Source organism: Crotalus tigris, unplaced genomic scaffold, assembly GCF_016545835.1.
Source record: "Crotalus tigris isolate CLP2741 ecotype Arizona unplaced genomic scaffold, ASM1654583v1 scf7180000017828.1554129, whole genome shotgun sequence".
NCBI lineage: Eukaryota > Metazoa > Chordata > Lepidosauria > Squamata > Viperidae > Crotalus > Crotalus tigris.
In genome coordinates, this window is record NW_024096658.1 from 84,058 (window position 1) to 106,817 (window position 22,760).

General features: G+C 41.3%; 1 protein-coding gene across 1 annotated transcript in view; it reads left to right on the forward strand.

The window, feature by feature from the left end:
* The window catches only part of NOX4 (NADPH oxidase 4), a 118,253-nt gene that overhangs the window by 15,555 nt on the left and 79,938 nt on the right, over nt 1-22,760 (forward strand). The window contains exons 3-8 of the mRNA XM_039342950.1: nt 723-833; nt 3,202-3,286; nt 7,017-7,114; nt 9,578-9,605; nt 11,477-11,549; nt 13,570-13,650. Of these exons, the coding sequence (XP_039198884.1) occupies nt 723-833; nt 3,202-3,286; nt 7,017-7,114; nt 9,578-9,605; nt 11,477-11,549; nt 13,570-13,650 (476 nt within the window). The remainder of the gene's footprint in view (nt 1-722; nt 834-3,201; nt 3,287-7,016; nt 7,115-9,577; nt 9,606-11,476; nt 11,550-13,569; nt 13,651-22,760) is intronic.

Below are 22,760 nucleotides of genomic sequence, written 5' to 3' on the forward strand. Positions count from 1 at the left end.
TATCTTTTTATCTATCTATCTATCTATCTATCTATCTATCTATCTATCTATCTATCTATCTATCTATCATCTATCATTTGCCTGATTTTTATTCCACTTTTATTACTTTTTAAGTATCATGAGGCAGTGAACATACCTAATACTCCTTTCTCCTTCGATTTTCCTCACAACAACAGCCCTGTGGGGTGAGTTCAGCTGACAGAAAAAGGACTGGATTTCCTTTTCCTGGACTAGAACTCACAGTCTCCTGGTTTCTAGACAGATGCCTTAACCCCTAGTCCAGGGGTAGGCAACCTTGGCTCTTTTATGACTTATGGACTTCAACTCCCAGAATTCCTGAGCCACCATGGCTCAGCTTGGAAATCTCTCCCTTTCCCCTCAGCATGGCTGGCTCAGGAATTCTGGGAGTTGAAGTCCACGAGTCATAAAAGAGCCGAGGTTGCCTACCCCTGCCCTAGACCAAACTGGCTCACTGTTTGTCTCTCTCTGTCGGACAGATATACACAACACTTCCTTCTTGGGGAATCCCTGGTGATATGACATTCCCACAATACCTTTACTAACATGTGAAAACATCCATAGTTAAGAAAAATCCAATAAAAAAAATAATTACAATGACATAAAGTGAACCCATTAGCAGCCAGTACCATCCCAAAGCATGTTTGTTTTAGGTCAGAATATTTTGGAGGTTGGGATCCTAACCCCTTTTCATTTCTGTTCAGCTAGGGTTGTGCCTCAGCCGAGCCTCAGCTGCTGTTCTTAATCTCAACTGCAGCCTGGTCCTGCTGCCCGTCTGTCGGGTTCTCCTGGCGCTGCTTCGCGGCTCCCAGAAGGTAAGAGAAGTCTTCGGTAAGAGCATAAGGCAGGGGTCTTCAAACTTGGCCCTTTTATGATTTGTGGACTTCAACTCCCAGAATTCCTCAGCCAGCATGGTGGAACTATGGCCCTTCATGACTTGTGGACTTCAACTCCCAGAATTCCTCAGCCAGCGTGCTCAGCTGAGGAATTCTGTGAGTTGAAGTCCACAAGTCATAAAATGGCCAAGTTTGAAGACCCCTGGCATAAGGGGTATAGGTAGTCCTTCGCTTATGACTGCTCACTTAGCAACCATTCTGAGTTAGGACAGACCCTCCCAAATTACTTACAATCCAGTTCTGACATTCTGATGGCTGCCCTCCCCCCACTGCCACAAAAAGATCGTAAAATTGAATAAGTCTCATGATGGGCCGCTTTATGACTGATGTAATGGCAAGCTCCATTACCGTTATAAGTCAAGGACTACCTGTGTTAGTCTATAATAGAGCGGTGTGGCTGTGACTGACAGTTTGTAATGCGTTTTAGGTGGCAATGGCTTCACTGTTTTAGGATTATGGTGGTATACAGATATAATAAGTAGGTTTTATTGTATTTTTCCTTCCTGGTTGGTCTCAGCTCCAAGGAGGTGACACGAGGCTGGCTCCAGGTATTGATCAACGCTTCGTTGAGGGAGGGGTCTTTTCTGCAATCCTTGAAGGAGGCGGTTGTGAGGCCCCTTCTCAAGAAGCCTACCCTGGACCTGGCTGACTTAAATAACTTCCGTCCAGTCTCTAATCTCCCCTTTTTGGGGAAGGTTGTAGAGAGAGTGGTGGTGCTCCAGCTCCGATGGTCTGTGGATGAAGCAGATTATCTAGACCCTTTTCAATCTGGCTTCAGGCCCGGCTTCAGCACAGAAACCGCTTTGGTCGCGCTGATGGATGATCTCTGGCGGGCCCGAGACAGGGGTTATTCCTCTGTCTTGGTGCTACTTGACCTCTCAGCGGCTTTTGATACCATCGATCATGGTATCCTTTTGTGACGACTTGAAGGGGTGGGAGTGGGAGGCACCGTTTTACAGTAGTTCTCCTCCTACCTCTCTGGCTGGTCGCAATCGGTATTGGTGGGAGGGCAGAACCCCGAGGCCCCTTGAATGCGGTGTGCCACAGGGGTCGGTCCTCTCCCCCCTATTTAACATTTATATGAAGCCGCTGGGTGAGACCATCAGACAGCACGGGGTGAGGTTTCATCAGTATGCTGATGATACCCAGTTATATATCTCCTCCCCAAGCTCTCTCTCAGTGAAGTGGCCAATGTGATGGGCCGTTGCCTCGAAGCCGTGAGGGTCTGGATGGGGGTTAACAGACTCAGGCTCAATCCTGACAAGACCGAGTGGCTTTGGATGTTGCCTCCCAAGGATCATGCCGACTGTCTAGTGTTGACTCTTGCGGGGGAATATATACCCCCTTCGGAGCGGGTTCGCAACTTGGGTGTCCTCCTTGATCCACAGCTGAAATTGGAACATCAATTGACGGCTGTGGCTGGGAGGACTTTTGCACAAGTTCGCCTGTTGCACCAGTTGCGACCCTACCTGGACCGGGAGGCTCTCCTTACAGTCACTCATGCCCTTGTCACCTCACGTCTGGACTACTGCAACACGCTCTACATGGGGCTACCCTTGAAAAGTATTCGGAGACTACAGTTGGTCCAGAATGCAGCCGCGCGAGTGATAGTGGGTGCTCCTCGATACACCCTTGTTACACCTATCCTCCGTGAGCTACACTGGTTGCCTATTGGTCTCCGGGTCCAATTCAAGGTGTTGGTTATTACCTTTAAAGCCCTATATGGCTCAGGGCCAGGCTATTTGCGAGACCGCCTACTACCTCATAGTTCCATACGTCCAGTTAGATCCCACAGGCTGGGCCTCCTTCAGGTCCCGTCGGCCAAGCAGTGCCATTTGGCGGGGCCGCAGAGGAAGGCCTTCTCTGTGATGGCGCTCACGTCTTGGAACCAGCTCCCCCCGGAGATTAGGACCGCTCCCACCCTATTGGTTTTCCGTAAGCTGCTTAAGACCTGGCTTTTCCGGCAGGCCTGGGGTTTATAAAATCTGACCCCTGGATGAATGTTCTTGTACTGTTTGTTTTGTTATGTTTAATGATGTTTTTATTGTTAGCTGCCCAGAGTCCTCCGGGGCTTATAAATTTTAAAAATAAATAAATAAAATAAATTTGGATTTTGCTGGCTTTTAATTGATGTGATCGGTCTGTTGCTTAAAATGGGGCGATCCCTAGAACTTTGTGCTGTGTTTTATTTACATATCTCAGTGTTTATTGTTACCTCAAATGAAATCATTTGGGGAAAAACTGTTAAGAGGTGGCTTTGCATTCTTTCTTTCTTTTTTTTTTGCAGTTGCCCAGCCGAAAAGCTAGGAGGCTGTTAGATAAGAGCAAGGCTTTCCATGTGACCTGTGGACTGACTGTATGCATCTTTTCAGGTCTGTTCCTCCAGCATCAAAGAACTTAGAGCAGTGGTTCTCAACCTTTTTAATGCCGCGACCCCCAACCGGTCGTAAGTGGAGGACTGCTCAACCGGTCGTAAGTTGAGGACTACTCAGCTGGTGCAGCACAGTTGGTAGAACGGGACTTTTGGCGGGCTCAGCAGGGCAGAGACAGCCTGGACAATTCCTATTGGCTTTTGAAAGCCAATAGAATTAGACTCTATTCAAGAGAGTCTATTCTATTGGCTTTCAAAAGCCAATAGAATAAAAGGGAGTAGCACAGCTAAGGAAAAGGGGAAAAAAATGGCAGACTGCGTTGTTTGGCGACCCCTGTGAAATGGTCGTTCGACCCTAAATGGGGTCCCGACCCACAGGTTGAGAACCACTGACTTAGAGAGTGCTGTAAAGCACTGTGAAGCCGTATATAAGTCTAAGTGCTAAGTGCTGTTCTAGATTTCTTGGTTTTAAATCTTTAAAGCAAATCAGTAGATATAAAGAGAGAAAGAGGATGATGGATATCAAGGTAGATAAGATTCAATTGCAATAGCAATGGTTGCCCCTATGGAAGATTGAAGGGCCAGGTTAAGGTAGATAATTGTGGAATAGGTCTATATATGTCAGGGGTCTTCAAACTTTTATGACTTGTGGACTTCAACTCCCAGAATATTCCTCACCCAGGCATGCTGGCTGAGGTATTCTGGGAGTTGAAATCCACAAGTCATAAAAGGGCCAAGTTTGAAGAAGATCCCTGAACTATGTGGTTGCTAAGAGCTGACCCTGACTTGATGGCAGAAAACAAAATATAGAATAAAGAGTTGGAAGGGACCTTGGAGGTCTTCTAGTCCAATCCTTTGGCCAAGCAGGGGACTCTATACTATTCTGGACAAATGACTGTCCAACCTCTTCTTAAAAAAATCCAGTGTTGGAGCATCCACAACTTCTGGAAGCAAGCCGTTCCACTGATCAATTGTTCTCATTGTCAGGAAGTTTCTCCTTAGTTCAAGATTGGATTGTTCTTTGACAAGTTTCAATCTGTTACTTCTTGTCTTGCTGTCGGTGCTTTGGAAAATAGGTTGCCCCCCCCCCCCCGTACTTTGTGGCAGCCTCTCAAATATTGGAATATCATGTTACCCCTAGTCCTTCTCTTTGTTAGACTAGACATACCCAATTCCTGCACTGTTCATCATACGTTTTAGCCTGCAGACCCGTAATCATCTTTGTTGTTCTTCTCTGCATTCTTTCCTATAGTCTCAACGTCTTTTTTGGCACATCATCCATCCATCCTTTCAAAAAGATTAAGTAATCATTACTGAAGTCTTCTTTTTGCTATCAAACCTCATTCACATGAACATTGAAATGTCCATCCATTGCAGTGGTTCCCAACCTTTTCTATACTCCGCACCCCTGTAACGCTTCTGATATATTCTTGCACACCCTTACAAAAGTTCAAAACGAATTATGCATATACACGATAATTTTGAAACTTCTAAATCCAGGTTTTTCCACCCCTTGGGATTTTATTTATTTATTTTATTTATTTATTAAGATTTATAGACCGCCCCACTCCCGCAGGACTCTGGGCAGCTAACAATAAAAACACAATATAACTTAAAAGACAAACAATACAGTAACATTCATCCAGGGGTCAGATTTTATAAACCCCAGGCTCGTACCCCCAGGGGGTGCTTGTACCCCCCCGGTTGGGAACCCCTGATCTGTTGGAACACATCAAGGAAAGAATATTTTCCTGAAATTCAGCAGGGACTATTCTAGGCTATTCATTGTGCTTTGAAAAAGGGGAAATCCATCTGAACAATAGCTGTTCAGAATATTACAAAATGCATATTACCCAAATGTTGTAAGCTTGATATTAAAAGAGAGATGAAAATGGAAGAATTAATAGTTACTTTAAAGGTAGGAACCATAGAAATAGCTAGCAGATGTTTGTAATTTGCTTTTTGGAGAGTTTTAGATGCACAAAAATATAGTGTGTCATTTTAGATAAGAAGAGGTGAATTTAGATGATTACAACGAAAAGAAACATTTATACAATAATCCCAGTTTCTGACTAATAGGGACCCCAAAGACCTTACTTGAAAACTCAGTACACACAGGTTGTCCCCTGTTCTCTAGCTTTCCAGTTTTAACTGAACAGGGATATTCAGTTAAAATACCCTTGAGTACCAGGCCACCTAGAAACAGGCAAAGAGAAAGATATCCAGAATTAATTGGGCCCTCGGTACATTTCACACAAAACTGTGTGAAGACCCTTTGAAAGGTCAAGGCAAATGCTTGCAAAAATAGGATTTCAAATGGAGTCCTGAAAATCAACTGGATTACTCCAAAGGGTAAAAGAGAGAGAGAGAGAGAGAGAGAGAGAGAGAGAGAGGGATAGAGAGAGAGGGGGGGGCAAGGAATGTGACTAAAAATAACAGAAAAACAGAGTTGGGAGGGACCTTGGAGGTCTTCTAGTCCAACCCCCTGCTCAAGCAGGAAACCCTATACCATTTCAGACAAATGGTTGTCTAATCTCTTCTTAAAAATCTCCAGTGATGGGGCACCCACAACTCATTCTACTCATTAATTGTTCTCACTGTCAGGAAATTTTTCCTTAGTTCTAGGTTGGGTCTTTCCTTGATTAATTTCCATCCATTGCTTAACAACAGCAACAACAACATCAAAATAATAATGTTGGAAGGGGCCTTGGAGGTCATCTGGTCCAACCCCCTGCTCAGGCAGGAGACAATATACCATTTCAAGCAAATGGCTATCCAGTCTCTTCTTAAAAACGTCCAGTGTTGGAGCATTCACCATTTCTGGAGGCAGGTTGTTCCACTGGTTAATTGTTCCAAAAGTCAGGAAGTTTCTCCTTACTTCCAGGTTGCTTCTCTCCTTCGTTAGTTTCCATCTGTTGCTTCTTGCCATGCCTTCAAGTGCTTTGGAGAATAGCTTGACTCCCTCTTCTTTGTGGCAGCCCCTGAGATATTGGACCACTGCTATCATGTCCCCCCTCATCCTTCTCTTCATTAAACTAGACATACCCAATTCTGGCAACCGTTCCTTATATGTTTTAGCCTCCAGTCCCCTGATCATCTTTGTTGCTCTTCTCTGTACTCTTTCTAGAGTCTCAGCATCTTTTTTACATTGTGGTGACCAAAACTGGATGCAGTATTCCAAGTGTGGCCTTACCAAGGATTCTTGTCCTGCAAGTATCAGTCCAGTTCAAACCTTGGTTTGAAACACAATAGCAACTTTCACAAAACAGCACCGTATTAATGCACTGAAGAGGGAATGGGGACTGCTTACAGGCTCTGGGATTCAGTAAGAGTTTCATTCAGTACAGAATGAAACTGTAGTGATGCTTTTTGGAAAAGCAATACTATAAAGTGGCTTACGTTGAAGAAAGAATAACATGGCTATCTGGGAATCCATGCTTGGACAAATCAGGACCTTCTTTGAAAAGGCTGCTTTTTCTACTTCAGTAGTCCTTGACTTACGACCGCAATGGTCTGGCAATTTCCATCGTTAAGTCATAATGATTATAATTCAAGGCATCTATGTGACCAGATCTGATTTTACTACCTCTTTTTGTCAAGTGAGTGCAATGCAATAAGCAAACTCTGCAGTCATTAAGGGAATCCCATTTGTTCCTAGGGGCAGGGTTTTTTTTGCTAGAAAAGATCTTCACTTTGTATTTTGGTGAAATGAGCTTTTTGTTCTGTTTTAGTGATCCATGTTGCCGCCCACTTGGTGAACGCTTTGAACTTCTCTATGAATTACAGCGAAGAGTTCCTCGCACTCAATGCAGCCAGCTACCGTGGTGAAGTGAGAAGGCCAATATTTGATTTCTTCCTTAAAAATTGTTGTTTCTTGGCTGACCTTTGGCAGCCAGGCAGTGAGAGGCCTGTAGTAAGCTTCTACTATCCAGATAACTTGGAGCTAAACTGCCAGGATTCTCAACAAATACCATATTTATTAGACATTGAGGAGCTCTAGTATCCATTCTTCTGGGGGACACTGACTTGGAGAAGACTTCCAGGAAGGTCAGGGAGAAAGATGAGGTGTTCACTTCTAATAGCGGGTTGCCCAGTTGTGAGTCTTATTCTCAGGATAAACATTATTCTCAGTATTGCCTTTTTTTTAGAGGGCACTTTCAGATAACAAGGCTTCTCATCGGCAAATCCTTACAATACCAGTTTAAAGACTAGACCAGGGGTGTCAAACTCAATTTCATTGAGGGCCGGGTGGGTGTGGCCAGGGTGGGTGCGGCCTACTCGGTGGGCATGGAGGGAGTGGATGTGGCCTGCTGGGTGGCATGGCCAGCTCTACATCTTCGCATCAAGGATGCCTCGGGGCCTAGACAGGAGTGGGACAGATGTGAGGGTCTCTGGCAGAAAGGGGTGGGACCAGGGCAAGTGCCAAAGCATGGTCCACTGGAGGAGCCTCACTGTTCCTCTCAGGCCATGTGGGGGGGGGGCTGGATGGTGGTGCGGGCTGCCTGGAGCCCTGGGCAGCAGAGGTCAAATGCTCAGCTTGGCCCTTGAGCACCCATAGCACTAAGCCCAGCCCCACTTCCCCAAAGGGGTGCCCAGCTGCACTTACCTCCTCCTCAAGGCTGCTTCTGCTGTGCTTGCTCTCCTTAGCCAGGTTGTTCATGATGGGTACCAGGGCAAAGTCAGAGGGAGACTGAATGCGTTTCAGTATAGATGGCCACCACAAAATTGTACATTGGCTCCCGGCCGTCCGGCCTGGGCCAGGACCAAGACAGTGGGGGCCGCTCCCTCATTGCTTCCAGGATGGCTTCGCGGGCCACATGAAACCACTTCGTGGGCCGCATCCGGCCCCCAGGCCTTGTGTTTGACATGTCTGGCCTAGGCAATGTTCCCTAAATGTACATATCATGGGTGCACACCTTGACTTTAAATTACATTTTTTAATATTTTTGCTTATGTGGAGAACCTCGTCGTCATTCCAAAACAAAACAAAACATGCACAAATGTATTCTAGTTTGGATACATATTTAGGGGATCCAAATTTTCTTTTTAGAGTTCCTCTTCCATTTTCACTTAATTGCCTAGGACACAGGTCGGCAACCTGCGGCTCCGGAGCCGCATGCGGCTCTTTGAGCCTTCCCCTGCGGCTCCCAGCCTCCTCTGCCTTTGCAGAGAGAGACAGAGACAGAGAGAGGCAATTGCACTTCCCTGCTTCTCTCTCTCTCTCTCTCTCTCTGTGTGTGTGTGTGTGTGTGTCTGGGGGTGTGTGTGTGTGTTTTTTTTTTGTGTGTGTGTGTGTGTGTGCGTGCGCGCGCGCGCGCGCGTGTGTGTGTGTGTATGTGTAAAAGAGAGTGCACTCACAGTGTTCTCCGAGGAGCTGAAAAGTTTTCTGGGCGGAGCTCCTCCCTTTGCTGCGTCTCTGAAGGAAGCAGGAAGCAGGAAGGGCAGGAGAGAGCTAGCTAGCCCAGCTAGGCTGACTCAGGAATTCTGGGAGTTGAAGTCCATGAGTCATAAAAGAGACGAGGTTGCCTCCCCGGAGGTTGTTGGACAACAGCTTGAAGCTTGCCAGGTGAGCAGCAGATAGGAGGGGGGGGAGAAAGAGAGAGAGAGAAAGAGAGAGAGAGGGAGAGAGAGTGAGTGGGGGAAGAGGAGTGGCAGACCAAGGGCAGATAGAGAGGGAGGGAGAGAGAGACCCTTTTGACATCTAAAATGAAGATAACACTGCATATATCCTTTTTTTACCTGTGTGTGTATGTAATTTTATTCTCTTAAAGCATTCTCTTGGTGATCATTGTTTTAATAGTATGGATATTCCCAAGAGTCATATTTTTACTTTTATTTTTAATGTGCATATATGTGTGTGTGTGTCTGTGTGTGTGTTTGTGTGTGTGTGTATATATATATATACACATATACACATATACACACATACACATACACATACACACACCTATAATAAAGGTAAAAAAGGATATATGCAGTGTTATCTTCATTTTAGATATCAAAAGGGTTTTGCGGCTCCCAGTGTTTTGTTTTTGGTGGGAAACGGGTCCAAGTGGCTCTTTGAGTGTTTTGGGTTGCCTACCCCTGGCCTAGGATATGTCTACTCTGTCCCCTGCAATTTTGGGGCAACGTTTGAAAAAGGTTCAGATAAGAGATATTGTATGATTTAGACAGCTTGTTTAAATGCTCAACATTTCATCTCCAGAAACATGCCTCTGGATCAGAATGCTGATGGACTTATTCCTGCTTTGCTAAATCATTCATACTGTTTGTGTCTGTCTCTGTTTTCTAGGATCCCAGGAAATTCCTTTTTGCAACAGGTAACTCAGAAGAAGCTTTGTTGAATTATGCAATAAAATCTCTGGACAGTGCTTTGAAAAACAGAAACAAAATTGGGCTCTTAATACCAGCACTGTCATTCATCCTCAGGGCCGTCTGGCTGTGTCTTTGTGTGTGCGTTTGTGTGTGAGATGCATGCAATAATTTGTGCATTTCAAAAAAAAAAATGTCCCGAGACAAGAGATTCAAATATTTTTAAATGAAAATAAACTAAGAAAATTCTAGCTTTCCTAAAACCTAGCCAACACTGTCCCCTTCTTGGACTCCCTGATTCCATATGTAATGCATTTTGAATTTGTTCCACTGCTTTGAAGCTAAATAAATATGCCCAGAGCTGCAATCATTGATTAATAGAATTAAACTAAAAAAATTACCATCAGGAAACATATTGAAAAAATGGGTGGGTTGTACCAATCTGCCCAGAGGCTAACACTCCCCCCTCACTTTTAAAGATTATTTTAATACAGAAATAAATAAAGGGAGAACTAGAATGCTACAAAACAAAGCATTGCTTTGGCTGTTTTGGATGGACCATACAGCTAGTCCTTGACTTATAACCATTTGTTTAGTGACTGTTCAAATTTACAACAACCCTGAAAAAAGTGACTTATGATAGATTTTCCCACTTATGACCATTGCAACCTCCCCCTGGTCACATGATCAAAATTTGGACGCTTGGCAACTGACTCATAGTTATGAAGGTTGCAGTGTCCCAGGGTCAAGTGACCCCCTTTTGTGACCTTCTGACAAGCAAAGCCAATGGGGGAAGCCAGATCCACTTAACAACCAGAATGTTGCAATGCTTTGCAGCCTGTTGCAGCATCCCAAGTCACATGATTACCATCCAGATGCTCCACTATCGGCTTCCTACAGAGTTAACAGAAAATGTGGAAATAAAATGGCAAGACATAATCGCATCTCATTTATTGACCAAAGAGGAAGTGGTTTCATAAGCCTATTGGGGGTCATGTGATCTTCTGCTTAGTTGACTGAAACATTTATTGATGGAGCTGCCAGTCTCGATTGTGGTTGCTAAATGATTACTTGTATTCCAAAAGACTCTGGGATTCAAAAGAACCTGAGATGGAAATGGTTACATCCCATTGATGTCAGGGTCATTGATTCACCCCAAACAGCCGAAATCTCTTTGAAATCAATGGAACCAGTTAGCTGCAAGAAATCTCCAAGTCCTGTTACGGTTAGTGGGATGTACAAGTTGTCCTCAATTTATAACCATTCGTTTAGTGACTGTTCGAAGTTATGACGGCACTGAAAAAAGTGACTTATGACCTTTTTTCCCCACATTTGCAGCTGTTGAAGCATTCCTGGGGTCACGTGATCAAAATTTGGGATGCTTGGCAACTGGCATGTATTTATGACAGTTGCAGAGTCCCGGGATCATGTCATCATCTTTTATGACCTTCTGACTAGCGAAGTCCATGGGAAAACCAGGTTCGCTTAACAACCGTCTTACTAACTTAACAACTGCAGAGATTCACTTAACAACGGTGGCAAGAAAGGTTGTAAAATGGGACAAAACTCAATTCACTGTCTCGCTTAGCTACAGAATGTTTGGGCTCAAATGTCGTAAATCAAGGACTACCTGTAATTAATTTTCCTTTCATCAATCTAGCATTCATCCCCTTTTCTCTCCTGCTCAGATGGACGGGATGTTTAAAAGTGTACCCAGAAGTAGTAATATTTCAAATAAATCCATTAAAATCAAAGAGGGCTAACTGTTCCTGGTCTAAAACATCTGGTTATAACCACTGTAATTTTTTATAGTAGTGCCAAAGGAAATGCCCATTTTTTAAAATACAATTTATAATTATTGTGTGTGCTTTTCTTTTAGTTCCTGGATTAACCGGTGTCCTTATGGTGCTGGTCTTGTTCCTAATGTCTACTGCATCCACTTATGCCATTAGGTGAGATTCCATCTGACCACAATATCAAGCCTTGGTTTAACTCTTCATGGGTTTGGTTCAAACATGGGGAAAAAAAAAACAGCGTTTCCCTTTCTTGGCCACTTGAACATGTGTGGACTTCAACTCCCAGAATGCTTAGCCAGCACTGCTGGCTAGGGAATTCTGGGAGTTGAAGTACACACATCTTCCAATAGCCAAGGATGGTAAACACTGAGGTAAAATATTGCCTATGCAAATATTGCCTGACAAGGATGAGGAAAAAAGATGTGAAAAGCAGCAAACAAAAGGAAAACGATACAACAGTGGACTGACTGAGGTGGCAGCTGTGTGCGGCGGGGGGAGGGTATGTGTGGAGAAGATGGTTTCACATGTATTTGTACACTGCTTTCACACAATGCAGGGTGCACACACCACTTCTGCAGCTCATTTCTGAACAGACTGAATCCTGGCACTGGATTTCGGACCGGGAGTTGGGGACCCCTGCAATTCAATACAGACATTACAATAACAGATTGTTAACAGAGTGCCTTGAACTTCAGCTTTGCTGTTGTTTAACCTGTTGACTATTTTTTATTTCTTTTTTAAAAAAAAGTTTATTGATTTTCTAGTTTTACATTTAAATATTTAAAAAGCAACGTGGCGGCTGAGTTAATCGATAATTCAATAACTTACAAATATCTTTAGTACAAGTTTCAAACTATTACATTAAATATTTCCTCTCTTTTCCCCTTAGTGTTTACTGTCTCATGTTTAAACTAATACAATTCTTATTATATCAATTAAATAAAAATAAATTTCTTACATTTATCAATAATTTTTAGTTTATACACATCCTAGTTATTTTAACATTCAATCTTTATAGACTATCAATGTCCTGATTGGTTTTTCCCAATTTTTAATTTCCCATTAATATTTAAATTTAACATTTAATGTTTATATTTTCCAAGTTTTAAATAACTACAGTTCCCTTTATCCGAATTCATCACAAAATCTAATGTTCAGGATACACATCTTATCTATTTGAATATATTCTATTTCTCATCATCTTACATCAACTAATTAATTAACCTGCTGACTATTTTTTATTTCATATATGCAATATATTACAGGTCAGTTGGGTTGGAAATAGATGCAGAAGCTTACAAATTTTGGACCTGCTTCGCAAGGAGGAAAGCTGTTATTGTTGCAATAGTGTGTGTTTTTGTCTTTTGTTGTTTTTAACACACATTTTTAATGTTTTGGTTTTTTTTTTAGTTTTGTTTGAGAGCAATCAACCAATGGAACAACTTGCTTTCAGAAGTTCATCACTGGAGGCTTTCAAAAAGAGACTGGACAATAATTTGTCTGAAATGGTATAGGGTCTGGATTGGACTAGAAGACCTCCAAGGTCCCTTCCAATTCTATTCTATGTTCTAAGCATGAGTACAAATATTGGTCATAATGTTGGATCCGGTCCTTGAAATGATCAAGTCCAACCACTTGCTTAGTACAGGAATCCAAAATTAAACCGTTCCCGAAATATAACTTTCCACATTGTAATTGAAAGAGAACTTCACCATTTCTCAAGATAATTGATTGCCTTGTCAAATGGCTCTTACTGTTAAGAAATGTCTTCTAAGTTTCATTCGGTGTCTTCCTTCCTGTAACTGAAATCCATTATTCTTATATCCATTATTCCTTATCCTGCACTCTAAAATGATGGAGGACAGACCTTGACATGTTTCTGTGTTAACATCCAATTAAGTGTTTGAAAAAGCGCTGTCATTTCTCTCTCGTTTTTTCTCTTTGCCTTACCCTTTATTTATTTTTTTAAGAAAATCTTCTCTTTTTCACAAAATACTCTGGGGGTAAAAAATTGTGTATTTTCTTTAAAACACCCTTTTTAGAAGGAAAAAAAAAACCTTCTCTGGAATAAGTCCAGGTTTGAGTAATTAAGTTTCGGCCTACTCGGCACTAAGCACATAACAATGGAAAACTCTTTGACTGCCCGGTAATTTATCTATTCTTTTGGTCTTTGCAGGGTTTCAGATTATGACATATTTTGGTATACCCACAACCTCTTTTTTGTCTTCTACTTGTTGCTGATACTGCACGTTTCTAGGTAAGTGTTTACTTCTTTTGAAGGAACATGGTCGTAACAACTCTGCCATATTAAGATCTTGTGTTGTCAGTGCAGGTTTGGTCAAACTACAGTTCAAAAAAAGGACCATTCTATTGCAATTATCTAGAATTGGGATGACAATTATCATACTGTTGTTTCTTCTCCATTTTTAAATGCTGGGAGTTTATATTGTTGACTTATTTTTAAGGGGGCATTTAGGACATACAAGCATGCAGGTGGTAGTCGTCAACTTACAATAGTTCACTCAGTGACTATTCGAAGTTACAACAGCACTGGAAAAAGTGACTTATGACCGTTTTTCACACTTACAAGTGTTACAGCACCCCCATGGTCATGATAAAATTCAGATGCTTGGGACTTCCGGTTTTGCGCAGTAGTGGCCGGTTGCGGGCTTGAGAATTGTCTGCACCCCCATGGCTAATTTCGCCCTGCCAGGGGACCCTAAATGGGTCTAAGTCACCCCGGAGAGGCGACAAAGAAACCGTTCCGTTCAAGCCGCCGTTCCGTTCAACTTGGGAAAAGCCTTCTAACCCGACAGGAGAAAGACTGGCCATATTGCATCAACCAGCCCAAGCTATAGCAACCGAAGTCCAAAAGCACTAACCAACACAACTGTGAACAGTGTGCTTGAAACTGGGCGAGGAATTTGATCTTCTCTTTTCTATTTTACATTTAATTTCCTGGAAAAGATCCCCAAGAAACAAAATACCTCCGAAAGGCAGGGAGGGGGATTTCCGCCCCACCCTTATACTAACAGAAGCGGTGAATTAATCTTATGAAGATCAAAATATATGGAAGTGAAATAAATATAAAAACTGAAACTTAAAACTTAAATCTGGATAAATCTAAAATTGTTTGAATGGTTAAGACTCTCATTTTAAAGATAATTGTTCATTTTAAAAATTGAAAAACAATTAGTTGCTGATACCTAGTAGTGGACGAAGACTATGACAGCTAAGACTTTAATATAAGACCCGGCAAAACCAGGGAAAAGTTAATCTGTGTCTGTGACCTTCAAAGCTTTAACAACAAAGAACAGCTGTGACAAAAAAAGACAATAATCTGGGCTGTAAACAAAGAGAATTATAAATTTTAGAAAAAAATATTTTTTGAACTATTTGGATTACAAACATCTATCTAATTGGGACTCTAAAGCTATTTGCAGAGAAAAGAAAGGAAGAGGAAAACTCAAATTCTTGGCTATCATGGATCAGAGACATGTAGAAAGAACATATCAAGAAAACATAAATACTTCACAGGAGGAGATGTATAGTATACTGCAATTAATTCAAAGAACAATGACTTTAAACCACAAAGAAACACAAAACAACTTTGAAAATATAAATCAATCTATTTTCAAGTTAACTCTACAACAAAAAAATTCCCAGAAAACAACAACAGAGAAGGAGCAGATAAAACAGATAAATGGATATAGAATTGAGAATAGACTTAAAGATGGAACTTAACAAAACAGGGAAACATGATTTAATCCTAGTGGAAAAAAATTTACAAGAATTGGAAAAAACAACTTATCCCTTAAGACTGCAAAATAAATTTGAGGGCAAGAAAACAAATTGGATTAAATGGACTGTAGAGATGTCAGAAACATCGGAGAGAAAAGAAATGATAAGAGAAGCGGAGAGAAACAAAACAATTTTCAATAAACACGGAAAGGCAGAAGTCCTGTGCAAAGAGACTTCTCCTGATTTACTTTTTATATCTACAGCAACATTTACGAACATACGGAAAAACTTTTTGATTCAGCAAAATACATTGATTAAGAAAGACATTGGGCAAAAGACTAAAGTGGAAACTAAGAAAATAGATGATGGGACTTACCAGAGAGAATACTTAAAAAAGAAACAAGGTTAAAGAAATAGAAAAGTTTTGGAATATATATGTCACTCTAAGAGGGATGAATTCTCTAAATACAATATAGTATGTTTTTCCCCCTTTTTTGTTTTCTTTCTTGATATGAGTAATATAAAAAAGTTGAAATGACTTAGATAAAGGAAAGGTTTTAAATATTTAAAAGTGATTGAATTTAAGAAAATTATAATGGATAAAAAATGTTTTGAATAAGAGTTAAAGGACTAGATGACTAGATGTATTAAATGGAATGTTTAAAGATTAAACATATTTTTAATTATGGTTAAAAAGAATAAGAAATTTAGAAATAAATACATATTAGCTTAGGAGGGATATATATTTTAAGTAGTATGTTATTTTTATGCTTTTTTACTCTTGCTTTTCTTTCTTTTTTTCTGCTGTTTTATCTATTCCTTAAGCAATGTACGTGTGAGGTGGTTCATATGGAAAAATAGAGTTAAATTCTTAAATGTAATTAATTTTTGAGAAAATCTTAACCAGTAAGAATATCTAGAATTTGGTGGGAGAAACAAATTAAAATAAGGACTGTAACAGGATCTATGATAAGGCAACCAGAATGATTGGATAGAAAAGAAATATTATTTTGATGTGATTATTATTTTTACGACTATTGGGAAAAATACATATTTAATTGTTATCTATCAAAATAATAAGAATTGTATTAACTCAATGTTTGCAAAAGAGGATATTTGGGGAAAAGACGAAATCAACTAAAACTATTATGTGGATTATGGATTATAGAAATCAATTTTTAATGATTGTTTTACAAATGTAAGCCAGACAACACACTGTTCACCAATTATTAAATGATTTATGTTTTTTTAAAAAAATCAATAAATTATATGATTAAAAAAAATTCAGACGCTGGGCAACTGAATCATATTTATGGGGATTGCAGTGTCCCCCGGGATCATGTGATCCCCTTTTGTGACCTTCTGACAAGCAAAGTCAATGGGGAAGCCAGATTCACTTAATAACTGTGTTACTAACTTAACAGCTTAAGTGATTCGCTTAACATCTGATGCAAGAAAACTCATAAAATGGGGCAAAACTCGTTTAACAACTGTCTCACTTAGCAACTGAAACATTAGGCTCTATTATGGTTATAAGTTAGGGACTACCTATACTTATCCATCTGGTAGGAAGACAAAACTTTGATCAAATGAATCTAAAGATTGATCAAATTGGGGAAGGGTCTTTGATAAGACAAGAATAAGCATCAAAGAAATTATTAGATGCTAAGGAATAAACAGATGCCCGTTGATATCTGGCTACAAAGTGTGGACATCTTTGAAGACCAGCTCCAATTTTGGAAGAGGCTGTTTGGAAATTTAACCCTTTGTAACCTATGAATACGGGTTTTCTTGCTTCCTTTCTCTTTTCTCTCCTGAAAAATGATTCTCTCCTTCACTTTATAATAACAATAAAGTTGGAGGAGACCTTGGAGGTCATCTAGTCCAACCCCCTGCTCAGGCAGGAAACCCTATACCATTTCAGACAAATGGCTGTCCAGTCTCTTCTTAAAAACTTCCAGTGTTGGAGCATTCACCGCTTCTGGAGGCAGGTTGTTCCACTGGTTAATTGTTCTAACTGTCAGGAAGTTTCTCCTTAGTTCTAGGTTGCTTCTCTCCTTGATTAATTTCCACCCGTTGCTTCTTATCCTGCCTTCAGGTGCTTTGGAGAATAGCTTCTCTCCCTCTTCATTGTGGCAGCCCCTGAGATATTGGAAGACTGCTATCATGTCCCCCCTCGTTCTTCTCTTCGTTAAACTAGACATACCCAATTCTAGCAACCGTTCCTTATATGTTTTAGCCTCCAGTCCCCTAATCATCTTTGTTGCTCTTCTCTGTACTCTTTCTAGAGTCTCAGCATCTTTTTTACATCGTGGTGACCAAAACTGGATGCAGTATTCCAAGTTTTGTTCCTCCCGCCTCTTTCTCCTTCCATCCCTCTTTCCAGTCTCATTCAGTCTCCAGCCTTTTTCTGGCTCACTATTTTCGTACTTGCTGCTGAAAGGTGGAATATTTGTGTGTTTCTCAGATGGGAGAAATTAATTTGTGTGTGTATAAGAGAGGGAGAACAATATGTGCAAACAGGGAAACAACTGTTTTTCAAAATGGGACACAGGCAATTAATTTTAATTGCCACTTATTAAATCCATTATTATTTTTTTTCTAGCCTTGCTCTTTTTTTTGTAGTGTGACTTTAGGAAAGTCTATGCACATACATTCTGGCAAGCCCTTATTATTTGCAATCTCATTATCTGCAGTTGCAAATAACCATAGTCTGGAAATAGTCTGGAAATAGGTCTGGAAAGACTTACACGTTCACTCCTCTTGAGTCCATTTTGCTATGTGTTATGCATGCTGAAAATTTTGGACAGTTTTTTTTATACATGGGTAAAGTGTGTTTGTTCATGCCCAATTATTGGCGGACTTATTAGACTCCAGTGTTGTCTGAAAGAGAATTCCTGTGAATATCAAGGGCCACATCTACATCACTATTGGGACCAGCATTTTCATTGCTAAGCAAGTAAGTCACACCTAATTTTATGGCTTTTTGTCATGGTTCCGACAGATGAAACTCTTCAAAAGAACTTTGAGGCTTTGTTTACCTTAAACTTTAAGGATCTTTTATTTGAGTAGCATAACATCAGCACTGCATATTCGAAGCCAAAAACTGAATTCCCTTCCCCTGGACACATAGTATCAAAGCATGATTCCCTCCTCCAGTTAACAATCATAAATCACATTCCCCAATTAGCTTGAAGCACAGGCTTCCTCTCCAGCTCTTCAGCCCACAAATTCTTTATCAGTTCTGGGCTCAATAACCTTGATTCTCACACTAAGTTTAGTGTTGTTATGTCTAGTTGGACTCTCACCTCTCTACCTCCCAGCATTAAAAGCAAAAGGAAAAAGATGGCTACATTTCCATCTATTGTCAATGCAAAAACATCATTGTTGTTAAGTGAATCACTTAACCATCCTGAGCCCAAGGGAGGGGCCAAATGCATCAACAGTCTCGAATCCCTTTTGAGTTCACAAGAGATCTACATCCAGCTCATTGTGAATTCTGTTGACTTATCTACCACTAATTTGCTTTGACTGTTAGTAGTTCAGATTCCTATAGCGACTATTAGCCTGTAATAAACCTGTATTCATTTGAACCGCCTTGACTCCTGATTTTTTTCCCGCCTGACATCACTGCAGTGGCTAAGTAAATCATGTGGTCATTAAGTGAATCTGGCTTCCCCATTGACTTTGCTTGTTGGAAGCTGACTGAGAAGATCGCAAATGATGAATGCATGACCCAGGATGCTGCAGTTGTCATATATGAATGCTAATGGCTAAGTGCTTGAATTTTGACCATGTGACTCTGGGGGATGCTGGGGACATTTTTTTAAGTGAAAGGATGAGTCGTAAGTCCCTTTTTTTGCACTTCCATTGTAACTTCAAATATTCTCTAGGTCAGGGGTAGGCAATCTTGGCTTTTTTATGACGTGGACTTCAATTCCCAGAATTCCTGAGCCAGCATGGCTTACTTGGAAACTCTCCCTTTCCCCTCAGCATGGCTGGCTCAGGGATTCTGGGAGTTGAAGTCCACGAGTCATAAAAGAGCCAAGGTTGCCTACGCCTGCTCTAGGTAAATGATTTTAAAATGAGGATCACCTGTCTAAACACGTACACACTTATGGTGGGAGGGGAAAAATTCTCCAGAAATAATTTCAGGTGAAATTGGTAACCATAGGTTGACAAAAAGGGAAAATGTATTGTGCATGACTTTTGTCTGAGAGTTTTTTCCTTGCTTATTTTGCTTTTCTGAGTGGGGAATCATCTTTCCTATAAAGAAGCGGGTAAGACTGGGGAAAAAAACTATAGATAAATAGATAAGTGGGAAGATTCAATAGGAGATGTGCTAAGGAACATAAAGAAGTCACTTCAATGTACAGTGGAGCAGTTCTTAAGCCTTTGACTTGTTTTCCGTATAAATGTAATAACAAAAAATTTATATGCCGCCCTGAGTCCTTTGGGATTGGGTGGCATATAAATATTTGAAAATAAATAAATAAATAGATGCTGAGACTCTAGAAAGAATGTAGAGAAGAGTAACAAAGATGATAAGAGCTCTGGAGGCTAAAATGATGATGAACGATCGAAGGAACTAGATATGTCTAAGTATAACAAAGAGAAGGACTAGGGGTGATATGATAGCAGTCTTCCAATTTATTTTATTTATTTATTAAATTCATATGCTGCTCATCTCGCTATCGAGAGCAACTCTGGAAGGCTTACAGCCTTACTTGTAGGGCTGAATGTCTACGGCAGTGGTTCTCAACCTGTGGGTCAGGACCCCATTTGGGGTCGAACGACCATTTCACAGTGGTCGCCAAACAACACAGTCCGCCATTTTTTTCCCCTTTTCCTTAGCTGTGCTACTCCATTTTATTCTATTGGCTTTTGAAAGCAATAGAATAGACTCTCTTGAATAGAGTCTAATTCTATTGGCTTTCAAAAGCCAATAGGAATTGTCCAGGCTGTCTCTGCCCTGCTGAGCCTGCCAAAAGTCCCATTCTGCAAAGGGTGCTGCACCAGTTGAATAGTCCTCGACTTACGACCGGTTGAGTAGTCCTCGACTTACGACCGGTTGGGGGTCGCGGCATTAAAAAGGTTGAAAACCACTGGTCTACGGAGATTTTCAGTCATTCCGGTCATGGTTGTCCCAAAGGTGCTTTTCCAAAAGGCAATTGGACTTTCTTGGGGAGGGGGGTGTTCCTTGAAAACGTTTTGCTTCTCATCCAAGAAGTTTCTTCAGTTCAAGCTTCAGAACTGAAGAAGCTTCTTGGATGAGAAAGGAAAAAAAAAGAAGGTCCAGTTGCCTTTTGGGAAAGCAACTTTGGGACACTTGAAGGGTTGCCTCATGGAGGAGGATCTTGGTTTACTCTCCATAGCATTGTGGGTAGGACAAGAATCAATGAAAGCCAGCAGAGGGAGGTCTAAATTGGAAATAAAGAGCAATTTCCTGACTTTAAGCAATGGAACAGCTTGCCTCCTGGAGTTGTGGGTGCTCTGTTGCTAGAGGCTTCCAAGAAAAGATTGGACAACCTTTTGTCTGAGATGGTATAAATTTTCCTGCTTTGGACTGGAAGATCTCCAAGGTTCCTTCCAACCCTATGATTCCATGAATACGAGTCTAGTAGCTGAATGATCCATGCAGGTCTTGCTTTTCCATTACTTTCTTCATTGATGGTTTTCAACTTCCGACTCAAACCTTCCATCCTAGGATTTTTGGAGGTCTCTATCAAGTACTAACTAGAACCGACCCCACTTAGCTTCTGAGCCCACACAAGGCCAGTCAGGTGTAGCCATCACCCTTTTCCTGTGTGCCTCTTATTTCTTTTTTCAAAGGCTGAGAGGTGCTTTTCAAAAAGGGGGATTGGATGCATAGACCGAGAAGAGACATCTCTTGCTAGTTGCTGTGTGGGCTAGAAAATGATTGTAAAAACAAAATGTTTGATTAACCTTTCTTGACATTTCCCAAAGAAAGAACAAGATTGCCAAAGGATGGAGCATTAGCCTCCCCGTATCTCTTAATCTCTTCACTCCCACTTAACCAACGAGATTGAGGTAGATACATGAGAGAACGTAAGGTCAATTGTAGCGTTCTTGTTACCTACAAAATGTTGTGCATTTGGCTTTCTTTTTCCACCCAGTGAAGAACTTTGCTGTAGACACCTGCTGTAGACTTGATGTGCACCCAGGACAGGCAGTGCTCAACCTCCTAGCACAATTGAGCTGGTATGTTGTTAAGTGAGAAATGTGTTAAGTGACTTTTGCTCCATTCTATGACTTTTATTGCCACGTTTGCTAAGGGAATCACTGCAGTTGTTAAATTAGTAACAGGGTTGTTAAGTGAGTTTGGCTTCCCCATTGACTTTGCTTGTCAGAAGGTTGCAAAATATGATCGTATGACCCTGGGACAATGCAACTGTCATAGATAAAAGCCAGTTGTCAAGCATCTGAATGTAAGTCACATGACCATAGGGATGCTGTAATGGTCATAAGTGTGAAAAATGGTCCTAAGTCACTTTTTTCAGTACCGTTGTAACTTCGAACGGTTACTAAACAACTGTTGTAAGTTGACGACTACATGTATTCTCCTTCTGGAGAAAAATCCTTTGGCTAACCCAGGGGTAGGCAACCTTGACTTTTTTATGACTCGTGGACTTCAACTCCCAGAATTCCTGAGCCAGCCATGCTGAGGGGAAAGGGAGAGGTTTCCAAGCTGAGCCATGCTGGCTCAGGAATTCTGGGAGTTGAAGTCCACGAGTCAGAAAGGGGCCTAGGCCTAGGCCAGAGTGAGGCAACCTTGGCTCTTTTATGACTTGTGGACTTCAACTCCCAGAATTCCTGAGCCAGCCATGCTGAGGGGAAAGGGAGAGGTTTCCAAGCTGAGCCATGCTGGCTCAGGAATTCTGGGAGTTGAAGTCCGTGAGTCAGAAAGGGGCCTAGGCCAGGGGTAGGCAACCTTGGCTCTTTTATGACTCGTGAACTTCAACTCCCAGAATTCCTGAGCCAGCCATGCTGAGGGGAAAGAGAGAGGTTTCCAAGCTGAGCCATACACCTGGGCTAGCTTATATGTTCTACCTTTTTTCAACATTATTCTCCATCATCCTCTGATTTTCGAAAGATGGAATGTATGCCCCAGATATGTCACACTGTCTCACCTTTTGCATTGGATGGTTTCAAGTTTAAAAAATGAAAGACTGCAACGGTTCCCAAATGAATAATTTGGTACTGCTTCCTTTTCCCAGCTCAGCCAATCACAGGTAGTCCTCAACTTGCAACCATTCATTTAGGGACCATTCAAAGTTACAACGGCACTGAGAAAAGTGACTGCATTGATTCATTTAACAACTGTGACAAGACAGGTGGTAAAATGGGGCAAAACTCACTTTTCTACTGTCTTGCTTAACAATAGAAATGTTGAGCTCAATTGTGATCATAAGTCAAGGACTTCCTGTATAGCTCTAAATTCATGATCCAATCAGGGAGAGGCCTTAAGGAAATTGGAGTCCCAAAGGTGCTTTTTCAAGAGGCAACTGGACTTTCTTGTTTTTCTTTGAAGACCTTTCACTTTTCATCCAAGAAGCTTCTTCAGTTCTGACTGGATGGTGGGGAGTGGAAGGATTTATACCCCTT